General features: G+C 42.5%; 1 protein-coding gene across 4 annotated transcripts in view; it reads left to right on the top strand.

Annotated features, from left to right (window-relative positions):
* The window catches only part of OPA1 (OPA1 mitochondrial dynamin like GTPase), a 91,227-nt gene that overhangs the window by 58,949 nt on the left and 13,085 nt on the right, over window positions 1–19,193 (top strand). For all 4 annotated transcript variants that reach the window (XM_004712285.2, XM_004712290.2, XM_004712286.3 and 1 more), the window contains 3 exons: window positions 913–1,029; window positions 3,428–3,521; window positions 4,064–4,174. In XM_004712285.2, the coding sequence (XP_004712342.1) occupies window positions 913–1,029; window positions 3,428–3,521; window positions 4,064–4,174 (322 nt within the window). The remainder of the gene's footprint in view (window positions 1–912; window positions 1,030–3,427; window positions 3,522–4,063; window positions 4,175–19,193) is intronic.

The following is a 19,193-nucleotide window of genomic DNA, read 5'->3' as shown; positions in this document are numbered from 1 at the left end:
AGTGGATCAGGAAAGACCCTCTTTTGAGAGTAGACTATGGGATGCTTTGTTTTAGGTCTTTGTCCATCTCCAAGGGTCTGTGTGAACTGTAGTTCTTAATTATTTTCTGTAAGCAAGAGAATCCTTTTTTGGTAGTTTATCCAAATAACACTTTATTCAAAACATTTTATGAAGCTACAGGAAAGAGTAAAGCAACATGGAACTTTTATATTAGATGAGAGGAGGGGGGAAGAGAATAGAATATTGGATGGACAGGGTGTCAGCGGAAGTGTATTGTGCACAGTTCCATTTCAATTGCTAGTAAAATTACCTTTAATAACTTATTTACAATGTATGTAATTTAGCAACTTATATTTTCTCATCTGTAAACTGGTGTGGAGAATACTTGTACCACCTATTTAACATTATTGTTATACTAAACGAAAAACCAATAATGGGTGTCGAAAAGAACCCCCAAAATGGCTACTTGGGGCTTAGTAACAAAGTGGACATCATGGTGATATAGTAGCAAAGGAACTTTTTGCGTTGTTTTTTTTTTTTTTTTTTTGCAGAGGGAAGTATTATTGAATTGATGGGCATTGTCTGAGACCAGCTTCCTAAAACTGTCCTTAGCAAGATTTTTTGATCTCTTGTTGCATTGGTTTTAGGAGATAATCCCCTTACCCCATCTAATCTACAAAATAATTCAAATATAATGACACTTCCTGTTGAAAACTGTAAATGTAGACATGTATAATCTGGTAAACGGTCAGATTTGTAATGCATCTAGTTGTAGTCTTGAAAAGACAGTAAAAAAAGTTGATAGAAGAATTACATTGTCATTGCTTTTAGCATTTTAATAGACTTTAGTTTTTCAAGAAACACTTCATCAGCATGGAAAAATACAGTTTCTTTTTGTGTTTGTTTTCTCAGATTAAGGACACGTGGCACCAAGTTTATAGAAGACATTTCTTAAAAACAGCTCTAAATCACTGTAACCTTTGTCGCAGAGGCTTTTATTACTACCAGAGGCATTTTGTAGATTCTGAGGTAAGGTTTTCAGAAACAAGCAGAAATGTCTGCTAGTGATAGTTGCTTGACTATACTTAAAAGTAAACTTTGGTTTTAGCATTAATTTTAACTCCTTGGTAAACAGTATGCAGGATTCATAAAGAATAACCTAGCACATTTTTGGAAAGCTTTATTCTATTCGTATAGTAACTTATTCATACACATACACACACACACATCATGCACAATACCAGTCAGAGTGTGCATAATAGACAATGAATCACTTCTTTCTAATATTGCTCGTCCATTTTTAAGAAGTAATGATGGTTTTGTTTTACATTAGAATGATACATTCCTGTAGTGGAAAAATAAATTTGAAAGTTGATGTAAAAAAAGGAAGTCATGAAGGTAAGTCAAAAAGTATTGCTGCTCGGGTTTTAGTCCATATCTGCACAGATTTTTTTTTTTTATGTGGCCAGTGAATGACTCAGACAGGTTCTTTCTCGGTAAAGACGTCTTAGTCTCATTAAAAACAAACAAACAAAGCTCACTGCCATCAGGTCAACGCTGACTCAGCGACCCTCTAGGACAGGGTAGAAGTGCCCCTGTGGGTTTCTGAGACACACTTTTTCGGGGAGTAGAAAGCCTTGTCTCTCCACTGAGTGGCTGGCATTTCCCTTGCAAGTAGCAGCCTCGCCTGTAACCCAGTACACTGCCAGGGCTCCTGTCGCCTTTAAAAGAACGAGAAGGATCCTCTGTGCCCTGGGGGGAAACGCCATTTTGAGATCAGGGCTAATATCAAATCTTTAACAGACTCAAGTGGACATCTTCCCAAACCATTCAGCCTTTCCCACAAGTTTCTGGGAATACCGTCCCACCTAAAACAACAGCTCTTGGGTGGAGCAGGTGTTTTGGGACAGGTCAGGAAGGCTTCAGAGATGAGCTGAGAGAGGAGAGACTGTCAACCTCAATGAACCAAGAAGCTAACGGAAGACCGTCTCACATGATTCAGCCTTTGACGTTTCAGCGGACTAGTGCCGAAAGCTTTTCGAGAAGATCAGCCAGCTCAAATAACTGATCTTTCCAGCCGTCTTTTAAACAAGATCAAAGCTGGTGATGAGTGTATGGAATAACTCGTGACCTGGGCAGATCTTCCTCTTCGCAATACGATCAAGCAGGCTCCAGTCATCATCGTGGCTCCACGGAGATCTGCTGAGCCGGTTCGATGTAAGCGGAGAGGTCGCCTTAGGAAAGTACACAGCTCCTGTGGCTGGGAATGCCAAAGGGAGCGTCTTAATATGTTTTCTTCAAGGACACCGCATAGACGCGGGGGTTATTGTGCAGCGGCTGTAAGAATATTGAAACCTGCCTTGGTGAAAAAAGCCAGGAAAGTTTTGTATTGAGGATTTTCCCCTCACCGCAGTGCATTTACTCATGCTTCAAGGGTAGCAGTGTCCTGGAAGAATTCCTTTGGGACCCCTTCCTTCAGCCTTTAAATTTCTTTTCAATCCCCACAACTCAACATTAAAAAGGACTTGATTGGAGGCCCATGAGGATGCCCAAGCTGCCATTTTGACAGGTGTACACCAAAATGCACAAATGGGTTAGAGATGAAGCCTCACCTTCAGAAGTGTAGACGTAGATGTCAAAAAGCTGTCGCTTCACATTTGATAGATTTGTTTAATAAAGGTTTTTATGGTCTCGCAACAATATTTTTTGGCGTATCTTCATATACATGCCTGTCCCAGAAACAATTTTGGTTAGTATCTTTCTGTACAGGTATGCATCACTTAACATCTGGTCAGGCAACATCTGACTACACATGTGTCACATCCATGGACCAGGGCACCCAGGTGTCTGAGGGCGGCTCTAGACTCCCGTCTTGAAGTTGGAATCTCACTTTTGCTCCGTTGTTGAGTGCCACTGGAAGGCACCTAGTCTGTAGCAGTGGAGGTCCAGACCCGAACTCCCAACCCAGACCTCCTCAGCTCCCGTAGTTCTGCAGGTCTGGTATCCTTGTTTGGCTGGTACAGTGGGCCCATAGGACACTAATGGAAAGGTGGCTCGAGCCCCCTTGGCCACACCATACCTATTCCCAGGCAGGTTCTCATGTCTAAACTGACCTTCCCTGCAGCTGGGTTAGTAGAGACATAGCGACCCCTGTGCAGCACTGAGCCCAGCAGTCCTCTGAGGTATCTTTCGCAGGATCCACCAGGGCTTTGCCCTGCCCAGCAGCCTCCCGCCATGTCCTGGGAACCTTCCGCCCCAGGCTCAGTGTGTACACAGCTCCTATCTGTAACAGGAATATGTACATTGAGGTATATCTGGGTGCTTTTTGTTACTAGAGCTTAGGATATAAGTGCTGACTTCTAGTATTTGTAAGGTTGCATGTTTTCATTTCTAAATTTGCATCTGATTATTGTAACTCCTATTTCAGTTGGAATGCAACGATGTGGTCCTGTTTTGGCGAATACAGCGCATGCTTGCTATCACCGCAAATACTTTAAGGCAGCAACTCACAAACACTGAAGGTAAGCCATAGAGAAGCCACTTCCTCATTTTACAGCACTCATACTAGTGCTAGTGACCGACTCCATTTTAGGACAAGTGTGCCAAAGTACTACCTTAAAAATAGATTTATTGGCTCAAAATTAGAATTTGTTCTTAAGAAATTCGTGATCGCAAATCCTGATGGGAAAAGACGAGCGGTAAAACAGAGCTGCAGTGAAGTCTTCTTCATGACACAAAAATGCCATTTAGAAGGAATGGACCCCCGAAGACCCCTGGCTTGGGGGAAGCCTGTACCTCCATGCCTGTCACAGGGATATTGGGAGACTACAACTTTCCCCGAAACCATGTGACAGTTTCGTGGCTGGCTTCCCACCAGGTGAGGTTTCTCCTGTAGCTGGGAGAAACCGGAACTTAACAGTAATTGTCATACTACAAGGGCAGTGAGAGTTTATTCTCCATGTATGCATTTTTAAAAACCATTCTCTGTTGAGTTATACAGAGTGATAACTCACTGTTCAGTTAGTAAATGGTTCTCCTCAGAGCTTTGATTTACTTTGTACAGTCAGACGATTGGAGAAGAACGTTAAGGAAGTGTTGGAGGATTTTGCTGAAGATGGAGAAAAGAAGCTCAAACTGCTGACTGGTAAACGAGTTCAGCTGGCAGAAGACCTCAGTAAGTGGCGCTTCCTGCCTCCACCTTCCCGCCGTCTCCACTTCATTGATGTGTTCCTATGTTCAGTCCCAAACGTCCGTACAAGGTACAGGCACATCCAAGGAACTTTGGTCCTCCTGGATTTCTTGAGTCAGTTGCTGAGCCAAAGTCCCCTTACCTGCAGGTACCTAAGTGTGTATTTCCCACCAACAAGGATGCTCTTAAGAACCATAATACAATCATGGAAATCAGGATGTTCACGCTGATATATTACTACATCTCATTTCTAGACCTCTTTCAAGTTTCATCCGTTATCCCAACATTGTCCTTCCATATGATGAAATGTTTCCGGTGCATCCTGTGTTTTTCTTTCTGAGAAAGGTGTTCAGAAATCAAGATGAGCTCGTTGTTTTGGAGTGCCACCGACCCACGCTAGGAACCAAACTGTGTGTGCCAGTGGGCATGCATATGCACGTGGTACAGCTGCATCCCTAATAATGTGTGTGCTGAAGCCATGCATTAGCCCGAGTACTTACATTCCTTAAATACCACAGGGTTCATTTTCGTTTGCTCCCTTTCCCTATGTATAAGTCCCTTTCTGACAGTGAGGAACCTTGATCTTAGTATCTTTCATATCTTTACTTATTTTCATCAATCCCCTGTGTATAACCAAACTCTTTCTCACGTCCCTACCACTGGTCAAATGTCCTTTTCATGGTGCTCTGGCTCTGACCCAGGTAGGCACACATGCACAGCCAACCATGTGTCTTGCCCTGTGTTCCTCCATCCTCACCACTCAGGTCAGGTACCCCATGCCAGTTGCCCATTTCCTCTGAGCCCTTCTTCCTGAACTCATGCTCTGGTACTCCTGCGCACATGTGGCCCCACGGGTGTCATTTTTACTGAGCTCATGCACTCACGCTGTGTGCATCGTTGTCTGTTGCTCAGGTGGTAAAGCATGCTACTTTGGCAGCGTCCGTACGTCTGTGCTGACTTAGAGAAGAGCTGGGTGGACAGCTTCACTCCCCACTCTCGGACAGGCTGGCTCCTGCGTGCCTTCGTCATTGTGACTCTAATAGGAACGGGGTTCACTATCACTGTACCCTGTGTACTATATTTGTATGCAAATAATATGCTCCTTACTATGTGTTTCTAGCCACTTAAAACATTATCACCTACTCTCCTACCTGGGACTTTTGTAAGCATGCTATGCCACTGCAGTAGGAGAGGTATTCAGAAAGCGTGGGCAATGCAATGAAAAGATGATGGGTATGTTATGCGGGGGAGCGGGGAAGGCTTTTTTTCCCTGCACCCTTGGAACATAATAATCAGGCAGTGAAAATAGTCTCAGTGACTTGTATTAGCAGATACATTTTTGGTGAATAAGAAGTATTAATGCCTTTTCTTGTGTTCTGTGACAGAGCCTGTGTAACCTCAGCGTCCTCCAGGCCAGTCCCAATCAAATCATTTAAAGAAAATGTTTTAACTAATTCAAATATATGCACTGTCAAACGAAGACTTATGTTCTTGGCTTGATAGTGCATATATCGAGTGGTTTTTCTGAGAAAAAATATATTCACATGACTCTCTTGACATAATTTACTACGTGTAATAAAATTAAGGTAGTGTTAATGCACCAAGGGATGTCCTTGGAAGCAGTGCTTTACCAGTGACTCAGCTCCATCAGTCACACTAAAGCAGCGAGCCATGACTGTCCATTAGCTGCCACAAGAGGCCTGAGCGCACTTCTCCTGACTGCTCTCTGTGTTCTAGCATGTGCCAGTGTGGCCACAGCTACTTCCCAGCCAGAACGCTTCCGTCCTGATCAGGGTTTCTGTGCATTTAGCGTGTATGATGCTGATGCGGCTTGGAGAGAGGGGAGCAACCCAGACTTTTACCACAGTTCTAAACTCACACAGGGTAAAGGGTCCTAGAGAGGGGTAACATTTTTTTAAATCATTTTATTGGGGGCTCGTGCAACTCTTACCACAATCTATACATACATCCATTGTGTCAAGCACATTTGTACATTTGTTGCCATCATCATTCTCAAAACATTCCTCGTTTTCCCCCTTCTTCCCTGCTCCCCCCTCCCTCATGAACCCTTGATAATTTATAAGATCATTATTTTGCCATATCTTAGCACTGTCCGATGTCTCCCTTCATCCACTTTTCTGTTGTCCATCCTCCAGGGAGGAGGTTATATGTAGATCCTTGTAATTGGTTCCCCCTTCCTACCCCACTTCCCTCCACCCTCCCGGTATCACTACTCTCACCACTGGTCCTGAAGGGATCATCTGTCCTGGATTCCCTGTGTTTCCAGTTCCTGTCTGTACCAGTGTACATCCTCTGGTCTAGCCAGATTTGTAAGGTAGAATTGGGATCATGGTAGTGGGGGATGGGGTAGGGGGAAGCATATAAGAACTAGAGGAAAGTTGTATCTTTCATTGTTGCTACCCTGCACCCTGACTGGCTCATCTCCTCCCCGCAGCCCTTCAGTAAGGGGGGTGTCCAGTTGCCTACAGATGGGCTTTGGGTCTCCACTCTGCACTCCCCCTCATTTACAATGATATGATTGTTTGTTCTTTGATGCCTGATAACTAATCCCTTCGACACCTCGTGGTCACACAGGCTGGTGTGCTTCTTCCATGTGGGCTTTGTTGCTTCTGAGTTAGATGGCCGCTTGTTTATCTTCAAGGCTCTAAGACGCTATATATTTTGATAGCTGGGCACCGTCAGCTTTCTTCACCACACTTGCTTATGCACCTGCTTTGTCTTCAGTGATCATGTCAGGAAGGTGTCCATCATGGAATGCCAATTTAATAGAACAAAGTGTTCTTGAATTGAGTAAGTGCTTGAGTGGAGGTCCAATGTCCATCTGCTGCCTTAATACTAAGCCTATAAGTATATGCATGTAGATCTATTTCCCCACCGTCCTCTATAAATATATTTACATATGGACATGCTTGTAGTTAGACCTCTATAAATGCCCTTTGCCTCCTAGTTCTTTCCTCTATTTCCTTTTACTTCCCTCTTGTCCCACTATCATGCTCAGCCGTCATTTGGGTTTCAGTAATTCCTCTCAGTTACATTGCCCTTGCTGAATCCTTACCAGGCCTCTCACACCCTCCTTGCCACTAATTTTGGATCATTTGTTGCTCCCTTGTCCCTGGGTTGGTCAACACCACCTCCTTTCCCCTGCCTGCCCCTCTCCTCTGTCCCCCTGGAACCATCGGTCCCATTGTTTTCTCCTCCAGACTGTTCATCCAGCCCATCTTATCTATATAGAGCTGCAGAGAGAATAATATGCATCAAAACACAAGGCATAGCAAGACAAAGCGACAGAAGAGAACACAATGATGGTAACAAAAAAGAAAACCAATGACCCAGAAAAGAGTAAATTAATTTTTATTTAAAAGAAAAGAAAAAATTTTTAAAAGAAAGGAAAAAACCTGTAAATAGACCAAGGTCTGATTTTTAACATCTAGGCATGTCCTCCAGTCAAGTCTGGTGGGGTGCCATGCGCTGGCCCCAAGTCTGTCCTTTGCACTCCCTAGGGAGCTCCCTGCTCTGCTCCGCCCGTTGCTCTGCGGCACGCTTTCAGTGTTTTGTCTCGGGGTCTCGGGGTCAGACCAGGCCAATCCCAACACTGAGTCTCCAGTGTTGTTCCCCATAGGGCCATGGGTCAGCGAGGTATGTCGTGTCTTGTAGTGGGATCAGCCATACGGTCCACTCTGCACATTGGCTGTTCAGAGCGGAGATACCATCCTCTAGGCTTGGTGGGCCAGGATGTGCTCCACTCTCTCTTCCTCCCCCTTCAGTTGCTCCTGTGTGCTCTGGTCAGACATGTCCCTCTCCCCTAGCTGCAGCTTCATTCTTCTGGGGGAGGGGCAGTTGTCCACAACGCTGGTATGGGGGCTGAGCCCTCAGACCCCTCCACTGGCTCCCTTTTCCATTCCGGCACGCTGCATTCGCATCCCGGAACACCGGATTTAAGTCTGGTCCCTCTTTCCCTGTGCAGACACAGGCAATACCTTCCCCTTGGGTGAGTCAGTGCCCTATTCCCCCGAGAGAGTGGTGACATTTTAATACCGATTTAGGGTCAGGCTTAAATTTTCTTGAATGTAAATTGGCCACTTTACCTTGGAAACACATCAACTGTTTGTTATTTAAAATAAGCATATAAATATATATAAAACAATTAAAAATAAGTCCTCTCTCATTCTGGAGCGGGTTGGCCATGATCCCAACCAGAATACTCGAGTTAGGAAGACCAAAGAAGACTAAGGGGCAGCATGAAGTTTTCCTAGTCACAGGAAGCTCTTGAAAGAGAAGTCAGATAAAGGAACCAGAACTTCTTGGGAAGGAGGGGAAGGGATGGGAGGAGCCTGGGACCTGCTCTGTTGTCAGAAAGGGAATGTTTGAAGTGTGAAAGGGGCGTGCCAACAGGACAGAGCAGCCACCTTGAAGGGGCTCCAGCTGACCAAACTTTGGGACAATTTTCTCATCAAAACCCATAATAAATTATAGCCAGTAATAAATTTAGCCCATTGACTAAAATAGGAACTCAAGATACTGTAAATCAATGCTAAGAAATGGGATATTGGTATAATCTCATAAAATGTCTTCACATAAGATATTTATTCATTAGAAAGGGGAAGTAAAGGTCATTTTATAGTGCCAACTTCTGCTAATCACCAGCTCCATCCGGTGATGGAAGTGCAATATTAGTAATGGTCAGCTCAGAGTCACGTGTCCTCTTATAGATGCAGTGAAGACAGCCCAGCATCATATCTAGAGCATCAAAAGATGTATGAACTGGAACACAAGTTCGCCTACAGGCAAACTCAAGGCATAATCTAAAAGTAACCGGCCTCTAATTGTCCAAAATGGCTGAGACGCCGTTGCAGAGGAAAAGGGACACCAGCCATGGCAGCAAGTACAGTGTATGAATCAGGACTGGGCCGCTGCGCGACAACGGGCAAAACTTGCATGGAGCCTGAGGGTTACACCGTACTAAAACGCTAGTGTTCGTTTTTAATGTTTTGATTGTTACAGGGTGATAACTTAGGGAAGTGTTTTTATTTGTAATGAATACAAAATAGATTTTAGATAGCTGTAATAGGGCCTAATGACTGTAAACAGTTCAAAAAAATACATTAATTCTAATGTTCGTGTAACTCTTTTCAAAGTTTGAGATTGTTTTAACATAAAAAGGTTAAGAATAAAAGAAAGATTAAACTTAGTTTTTAAAATTGCTATGTGACCAGGGGCATGTGTAAATGCGTTGGCGAAAACCACTCCCACTGCCCCTTCCAGTTGCCTTTGACTGGATTCCAACTCACAGGGCCCAAACCTTCCGTCTTTTTGGTTTGCACCCAGGGACACCCAGAGAAAAGTAGATGTTGAAAACATGGTCTCTGGTAATGTCAAGACACTGAGTGGCCTCAGGAAGCATTCAATGAGCTGTCTAGCTCAGGGGACCACCTGGACTCTGCGTCTGCAGAGCCCGCCCACGCTCCGAGCTCTCCTGTCTTTGCACACCCTATCTCAGCCCCCATGAGCATCTTTCGATTTTGTGGAAAGTTCACACTCATAAGATTTTCACAGATATCTAATACAGTGCTAACTTAAAATAAAATCTGTAAGGGTTTCTAACATAATATTTAGTAATATGTCCAGTCTGTTTATTGGAATGGAACATGATTTTAAAGTGCTATCTTGGGAAAGGCAAAAGCTGTTTAATTATGACTCATTTGATGTTGTTCTTTCTCCGTTATGATTGCCACCATTCAAAAAGTAATTGTGCTAACACCTCCCACATTTTTGTTAGAATGTATTCCCATTTACACTACCCTTCCAACCCCACCCACTGCCCCAACCTCCAAAAGTTGAGCATCCAGCTCTGCTGGCATTGTTGCTAAACATGGTTCCATTGGTAACACATGGGATTCGGATTCTTTCTTATTTTCTCTGTAAATATTGTATTAACTCGGTTGTTGCTGATAATTTTTGAATTTTGGTCTTAAGGTTCTTGGGATTTAGAATTCAGGCTTTTCTCTTCTCTGAAGCCTGAGTAATACTCTCTGTCCTTTCTGTGCTTCATCAGCGCCGTTGCTGCCCACGGCCTGGAGTGTGTTAGCAGTCACCTAGGAGGCTCTTCCTGAGACTCAGGAGTCTTTTCCTCCTTATCTTACCAGGAGTTCCTTTCCACGATTGTATCAGCACTTCGGAATTGCCTCTGAATGTTTGCATGCTTTCTCTGCGCCAGATATCAGAGTAGGCACTTGGCATGCATTTTTATGTCCTACTCCTCTGGACCTTCTGTGGCGTTTCTCACTTTACAGCTGAAGAAATGGAACTAGGAGGTAGTCAGTAGTAAAGGCAAGATCAGAGCCCAGGTGTTTCAGTACTGTACCAAAATAATTTGAGGAAAAGGCCTTTGGAAAATAGATTATAGTTGTATAGAATGGCTCTTTGTGTTTGAACGCTCCCATGGTTAGCAGTGTCCTTTCCCAGGTATACAGTATCAGTGATGAGAATCTTACTCTTATCACCCTATGAGCTTCCCAGAATATAGTTACCTTTGGGACTTATTAATGCTTTATGTTCACATCTCATATACCAATGATCTGTGAAGACAGTTGAAAAGCCTTTGACCTGGGATGCCATTTTACAGACTTACTCTAATGGTATATCCTTTGGTGTCAAGGCAGCATAGTGTAACAAGGTATGTATTTTAGTGTTTCCAGTCTCCTCGGCTCTTTGCTGCTAGAGCTCATTTGCTCTGCCGGCTCCCTACACGAGGTGGCAACAGCTGGCCTTTTGAGGAGAGCGGAGGGATTAGAGGGCAGCCCTCGCAGCGGGCAGCAGTGCGCCCGGCCTCCTGCCTCTGTTGACTGTTCTTTAGTGTTTGATGCCTGAGCATCTCCCAGACAGCAGGCAATTGTTTCTTGAAACTTGAAGTTTGTTTCTCTTGGGAGTGCACAATGTTGTTGAGGTTCAGCTTTGTGCTTCCTCCCTTTCCCAGTCTCCTCCTATTCCTCTGTCCTGGCTTCCTTTTGATTAATTAGAAAGGAGCAAAGATAGAGGAGCCGGAGCATGAGATGCAGGACTAACCCAAAAACTGGGAAATAGTGACTGCAGACTGATTTCCCAACCCCCCTTAATAGTGACTTCAGACTCATTCCCCACCCCCTTTAAGTTACTAACTCTTTATGAACAGGGATCATTTATCACCACGAGAGCTGTGTTTATTTTTTCGTAGTTAATATTGTTTGATAAGAGTAAACAAAAATCTCGGTGCATTTTTTAAAATCTTGTAAGGAAAGGAACTGCAACAGAGCAATGAAATACTGTCTTTTTAAAACCTAAGATTGGAAGGGAAATACGCTATAGCGGCTTCTATTTGAAGGGATTCCCTCATCGCTGTAAAACACATCCCAATGTCTGGGCCAGTTTTTCGACTCTCCTCACACCACTTCAAAGCTTCAGTGATGAAAAGTCGCCACAGCAGAGCACATCTCACGCTCAGTTAGCTGGAACGATTTTGTTCTTTTGCATTTCAGGAAGAAAAGGGTCAAGACTCCCTTGAACATAATTCATTTCCATTAGTTACCCCATATTCCTTAGACTTACCCTGTAAACCAAAAGTCAAACCCACTACAACTGAGTTAGTTCCAACTCATTGTGTTCATGTACATCGGGTAGTATATCTTCACAGGAGCCAGCAGCCTCATCTTTCTCCCTCAGAGCAACTGGTGGGTTGTTGTTGGCAGTTCAAGTCCCCTTAACTTTCCCCGTACCTGCCATATCCCCAGACACCGTGCTGAATGAGGATAGAGGCCCCTAGAGTACTATGAGACTGAAAGGTTTTGTATTCAGAATTTGAAATTTAAAATTGCAGAAAGGAGAAGTAATATATTTCAAATTCTGTTTCCAGAGGTAGCACTCTGGTATCCATAGGTGATTCTTGCCACTCCCCACCCCCACCAACTGCCCTCCTGCTCTTCCTGCTCACAGTAGTGCAGAGTGCCATTCTACCACTTGGAGTAAAATTGGCAAGTGTCATCTTTTCAGAATCTGATAGAGACGGTATGACTCGGGAACTTTCTAAGTAACTAAAACTGCATTTGTTGCTAGTAGGTTTGTTTTGTCTTTGTACACATAGCCAAAGAAAATGAATGGTAATGGGATTTATGGAGGAAAAGGTAGCATTGGGTTACCAGGTTCTAAGTGTATAGGTCCACAGGGGGTTTAATTAAAACAACAAGAGGCACCGCAGAGCAGAGGAAGGTGACGTGCAGAGAAAACACCCAGTGTCAAGACCACGGTCCGTGTAGAAGCATCCATTATTGTTTTCTGTGGTCTACCACACCCCATTTTTCTCATCTCACCTACTGTCTAGCACACCCCCAAGTGATCTTTTCCCTTTTATCTCTTTTTCTTTAATTTTACCCCTTGTCCCTCAACCAGTGTTTTCCTTCCCGCCTGTTCCTGTAGCGTCGCTCAGTGATTACAAACCGGACTCCGACACACCGTGTCCTCTGCATCTTTCAGCCCTGCGTGGTCCTCACGTTGGTTACCGATGCGCTTCTCCTGGTCGGACCCCACGTCACTGTTCTTTTAAATGTTCATAACGTCATCCTTGTTAGGGGTTTTTATGTTTTAGGTGGCCAGTAACTATCTGAACTGTTGGATGAAAGTGACTGCATTTTTAGATTCTGCCTGTGTGAAATGATATTTTTCATATATGATCTTGACAAATTAAAGCAGCTGAGGAAGATAGTGAAGGGTTGATTTTACCTACAGTCTGTGTGAATGAGGTAGTGTGTGCTTTATGTTGTGGCGAAGGAAGAGAGAGAGCTTTGACAACAGGACCATAGTAATGCTTGGGGGTGGGGGTGGGGGGGAGACTGCTGTGTGTTAGAGAAGAGTCACCTGGGCGCGGAATCCCCCGTGACCACCGAGGGCTGTGCCTTCCAGGTGATTGATGAGAAACCCAGGCTCCAAATGGGCCCTTTGGAATCGAGCACATCCTTCATGGCCTGACGCACCCATTTAAAGTCAACATGGAGCACATTGATAAATTGGTACAGGATTAAGAAGTTACTTACTTCTCACTAGTCTTATGACGGCTATTGATAGCGGACGCTTTGCTAAGCAAGTACATTATTACTAACTAGCCAAGTATAAAATTTGGGGGGTTTAAACTAAATTTTTCACTGACTGAAAACAAAACGGGTGTCTTTAGTAACCGTACATAGCAAACTTATTCTTAATTAGACCAAAATTGCTTTGTCCAAGATGACTGACAATGAAGAGAAAATGGGTAAAGCAAGGCAGGCATTCGGGTAGAGTAGTCTCTTGTGCACTGTTTAGTACTCTAGGATCCAAATCCTGTGGGGAGCTCTCAGGCCTGCCTCTCACACTTCATCGCACTGTGCACGGTACAGAATGTGTTCATGCTTGTCCACATGCGCCCTGTAAAGTCATGCAAGGCTTGCAAGACCTTACCCAAATTATTGAGATGGGGGAAAAAATGATGTTCATTGAGGTCAGTAATCGAGGCAGTCACATGAATATTTATGGCCAAGATCATATAACTTGGCTTTCTTTTTAAATATTATTCTAATTTCTTTTCATTTCTCAGCTTACTGTCGTAATGAAAATAATCAAAACTCTCAAACAATGAAATTGGTGTCTTTTTTTTGTAATAGTCTTATTGACATTTAATTCATGTACTAGAATCCCTTGGTTTGAATATATTAAAAAGAGTTGTGCAGTCATCACTACAATGAATTACTGAACATTTTCTTCATTCTAGTACCCATTATTATTAGCTTCCCATTACCCTACAATCACCCTGACTTCTCTCTTCAAAACTACTTATTTATAAATTTACCTATCCAGGACTTCATATAAAGAAAATAATACAAAAAAACTTAAAACAACAAAGTAAAACGAAAAAGCTCCATCCAAGTGAAAGCAGAAGAAAATGGAAACCAGAAATTAAAAATGGGTCAAAAGGGGAAGGAAACATTAGATAATATGTTAAATTATAACCTAACTATATCTGCAGTAATCCACCTTCCACCGTGCTCTGAGGACAAGACTATTTCCATCCCTGGTCAGTAGTCAGAGGGAGTTCAATTATGGCTTAATCCACATGGAGCTCTGAAAATGGATTTTGGGCTTTCACTGTCATCCATAGCCTTCTGCAAGCTGGGTACTCAGAACTTAAGCTCCTCAGCCGATCTTAGATTTTATTATTTGCAATCCTATCTGGTACCCCATGTAAATGGCTACTTATTTTAAGACCCCAGGCGCTATTCTTTCTAATAGCTGGACACCATCTAATTTCTTCACCACACTTCACTACAGCACCCACACCTTCAGTGATCACTTAATGAGCCAGGGTCACGTCATAAGAACCAATTTTTCTTAGATTAGGGATTAAATTAAGTGCAAACTGAAAATCTATTCCTGTATCTAGTTTATATGTATTCCTGGTCCACTTTAGAGGGAGCATTATTAGTTTGTTGAGAAGTAGTTTCAGTAACCTTTTTGAGACATTTGGTAAGTCTAATAATAGTATCATTAGTCTAGTCGATGGTATAGAATTTAAAGTACTATAAAGAAATGAAAAATAAATTGAAAAGCTATATATTTTTAGACTGAAATACATGGGTGTTTACTTACAAAGATTATAAACTTAAGTTACAGAGGACCATAGAACAGTGAGTGTGTTTCATAAAGACTTAAAAGGACTTCCCTCTTCAAACCATAACCCAGACTTTTATTTTTTTATTCTATTAGATTTTTTTTAATATATCATTTTATTGGGGACTCTTACAGCCCTTATAATAATCCATACATCAATCGTATCAAGCACATTTGTACATAAGTTGCCTTCATCACTTTTAAAATATTTTCTTTCTAATTGTGCCCTTGGTATTTGCTATTCTTTTTTCCCTTTCTTCCCCCAACCTCACGCTCTTGTGAACTTTTGATAATTTATAAATTATTTTTATTTTCAGATTTTACACCATCCGCTGCGGGGTTTATCTGTCCTGGATTCTGTGTGTCCTGAGCTCTTACCTGTACCAGTGTACATGCTCTGGTTTGGCAGATTTTTAAGATAGAGCTGGGGTCCTGATGAGGGGCGGGGGGCACGACCAATAAACAAATAGAGGAACATTGTGTGTTGCATCAGTGCTATACTGCACCCTGGCTGGCTCATCCCTTCCTTGTGACCCTTCTGTGAGAGAATGTCCAGTTATTTACAGATCGGCCTTGGGTCTCCATTACGAACCCCCTCTTTCGCATCAAAATGGTTATTTGTTTTGGGTCTTGTGATACCTGATCCCCTTGACACCTCGTGATCACAGGGGTTGGTGTGCTTCTTCCATGAGGGCTTGGTTGCTTCTCTGGCCCACCAAGCTTTGAGGACAACATTCCTGCTCAGAGCAGCTAATGCACAGAGGGATTATATAGTCAACCCCTCCATAAGACATGACGTCCCCTGACCCACAGTGCTACAGGGACCAGCACCAGAGACACAGTGCAGGAATTGTGCCTGATCTGACGCCCCCTCTCCTCCGCACCCGACACACATGCCAAGGTGTAACAAGAAGAGCGCAAGAGAGCAGCAAGGGGAGCAAAGCAACAAAGTCCTCGAGGAAGTGTGAAAATAGACTTCGAACTCAGGGTCAGGGCCTGGTACTGCATCAAACCCGATCGGAAAACGTTCATGAGGGTCAGCAGACAGATCTGCAACTATTCATAGGCTATTTTTTTCCATGTCTATCTATATAAGATAGGCAGAATAAACCATCCTGAGGAGAAAACAACTGGACCAACTGTTGGGGTGGGGGGAGGGGAGGGGAGGAGGTGTGGAAAAGGAGTGGGGAGCCAACAAACCCAGGGACAAGAGAACAGCAAGAGATGTAAAATCGATGGTGAGAATGCCTTGTGGGGTTCCATCAAGTGCAGTGTAGCTGAGAGGAAGTACAGAGAGCCGAATGAAGGTCAAACATGAAAGTGGGACAGGAGGAAAGTAAAAAGAAATAGAGGAAAGAACTAGGAGGCAAAAGACGTTTATAGAGGTATAAACATAGGCATGTGCATATGTAAATATATAGCGATAAGGATATAGGTCTATGTACATATATTTGTAGGTTAAGTATTAAAGTAGCAGATGGACATTGGGCTTCTGCTCAAGTCCTCCCTCAACGCAAGCATACTTTGTTCTAATAACCCGGCACTCTGTGGTGCTCACCCTCCCGGCACTATCTCTGAAAATAAAATGGGTGCATAAGCTAATGTGGTGAAGAAAGCTGATGGTGCCCAGCTATTACAAGATATAGCGTCTGGGGTATTAAAGGCTTGAAGTTAAACAAGTGGCCATCTAACAGAGAAGCAATAACCCAGGCTTTTTACATCTATGTTTTCTGAACATTGCTGTTGGAATTTTGTGATTTTCCATTCCACAAGGGGGAAAAAAATCAACTTAATTTAAAGGCGATTTTTTTTTTTTTGCTTAATACTTATGTGAAGTTAATTCCAAAGTTATTTTTATTTCTCGAGCCTTTTTCTGCCTTACAGAATCGATATTGCTAATAATACCTCCTGTAGTTGGTGGTTGAAGGAAATAACTGAGAACTGGGGGGGAGGGGACAGCCTAGCAAAGCCTAGGTGTTCAGTAACTTTTCTTGTCATAAGTTTGATGCTTTGTCTGAATGCAGCTTTTGAGAGTTATTACTTGTATGTCATTTTTGTTTTTCGTCTCACTTAGCTCCTAACTTGACTAAAGCTTGTAGCTCTTAATTTCATCTTAAAAACAATTTTAGCTTAGTTGAAAAATCAGGATTAGACTTTCCAATCTTCTTTTCTTTTTAAAAATTCTATTGCTTGCGCTTATTAAGAGTCTTTCTCATGATTCATCTGTCTGTGTCACCTCCTTTTTTAAAGCATCAGCACTGAAGGTCCTGACAATCCAATATTGATAACAGTTTGACAGCAGGGTGAGGAACAGCGTTTGTCTTTGTAACAGCTTGAAGAAAGACCCTTTCCAGGGCCCAGTCATGCAGTTACAATCTGACCTCTTTCTCCGGCTGGGAACAGACACGCAGCAGCACCTCCCCTGTGTTTTCTCTTCCCGTTGACTGTCCATTCACTTCCCATCTGTTTTGCAGTCTTAAAGGAACAGAAGGGGCCCTCTTCTTATAAATCTGTCTTGGCAGGTGATAAATGATGTCCTGTCTCTTTAAGGAGCTGCTTGAGTTATTTTCCTATTCTTAAAATGTTTTGAATTTCCTCTCGGCAAAATTCAGAGAAAAATATACCTTGAAGGATCAGAGGCGGAGAAAATGATGGATTTTTCAAAAGCATTATTAATTGATTGAGACAATGTATTTTACACATTTCCCCAAAACAAAACAAAAAAGCTTTTCTGATGTTCCCAATCAAGTCGTGCTTTTAAAAGTATATTGATATTTAGCTATCCTGAAGAAGCATAATAAGTGTATTCATTCTAAAATAATGTTTTTTCTTTTTAACTTTTTATTTGGAGCAAATAAAACAATGTATGATAAAGGAATTCAGGTGTAAAAGATTTTTCCTCAATAATTGAGTAATTGTTATGGAACATTTTATATACTGAGTTATAACATAATTCACTGTAGAAAATTTTAATCTTATGTAGGAATCTATATAACTTTTCAATTTAAGAAGGTGATCATGATTATGGATCATTTACTTTTGAAAATGCCTTATTTAGATATAAATATTTACATCATTGGCTTTTCCAAGAAGTGAACAGAAATAGAAAAAGGTTTTCTTCAATACCTTCAAGAAGGTATTGCTTTCAGTAGGTTAAAGATACTATTGCCCAGAATCGTGTTCTTAAGTTACTGACTGTTCAAGCCTTGCCAAAATCAAAAGGCTTCTCCTAGAATGTTACAGTGTAGTGAGTGAACCAGCTGGTAAAGAGTATGCCTTATCCACACCAGTTGTTTACTAATTCCGTGTTTCATCCCAGAAACGATTTGAAGTAACTTACAAAAATAAACCCTACATTTAAAAAAATTTTTTTAATTCTTCAATGAAGAAGTTGCGTGGAAGAAAAGAGAAAAATCCAGGTGAGGGCAAAGAAATGAAGCTTGGGGTGAGATTGGCCCTGGCTCAAAACCCTGCTAGAGAGTTTGGTAATCTTTGCTAGAGCTGGACTGCCGAATGGCTGGGGCCAACGGAAGCAAACTTGGTTACATGATTTACTGTGGCCATCAGACAACAAAAGGGCAGTTGCTTATAGGAGAAGCGTAGGGATTTCTAGTGCACACACCTGAGGGCAGTTTTTCTGATCAGTCCTCGCTAAGGAGACACTGAGTTATACCCCTGCGTGAATCTAATGGATATGGTAGAGCTATTCATACATTTCCTGGGCCTCTTTATTATCATGTCCCTCACTGGAGGCTGATAGCAAAAGTAATTCTAGGGAAGTCAAAATGATGCACTCCATTTACAGAGCTCTTTGATTTGGCTTACCCCAAAATGAACTACATAACATCGAGAAGTGTTATATGGCGTGGGGCCTTCAAAAAGTTTATGGAAAAATGGAATTAGAAGATAATGGCACTTTTCCATTAACCTTTTGGAATCTTGTCACTCATCTTCCATATAATCTTTCATAAATAAAATTTCTTCTTGCAGCTGAGCTTTAAATAAGTGTCAGGAGAGAGTGTGGGGTCCTCTACTTATTGACAAGTGCCAGGAGTGGTGCTGTTTACTCTGTTGGAAAGCTGAGTGCCTTCAATGTGAAGTGTAGCGGGGCTGGAGCGAGGGGCGCCATCTGCTTAGGAAAGTTGAGGGGCCTGACCAGTAGAAGGGCTCGGAGAAGATGCTCCTCCCTTCATCCGTGCTGAGGACTTCGGGAATTAGGCTTCAGAATATCAAAAGTATTTGAAGAGATGCGATTTTAGCCAGACATGGGATGGTATTAGCCACAAGATGCCTGGTAGAAATTCTTTTTTTTTTTTTT

The sequence above is a fragment of the Echinops telfairi genome, unplaced genomic scaffold, assembly GCF_000313985.2.
Source record: "Echinops telfairi isolate 266 unplaced genomic scaffold, ASM31398v2 ScPeMD7_17;HRSCAF=63, whole genome shotgun sequence".
NCBI classification, from domain to species: Eukaryota; Metazoa; Chordata; class Mammalia; order Afrosoricida; family Tenrecidae; genus Echinops; species Echinops telfairi.
Note: the sequence above shows the minus strand (reverse complement) of the source record. Positions and strands in the feature narration are given on the sequence as shown.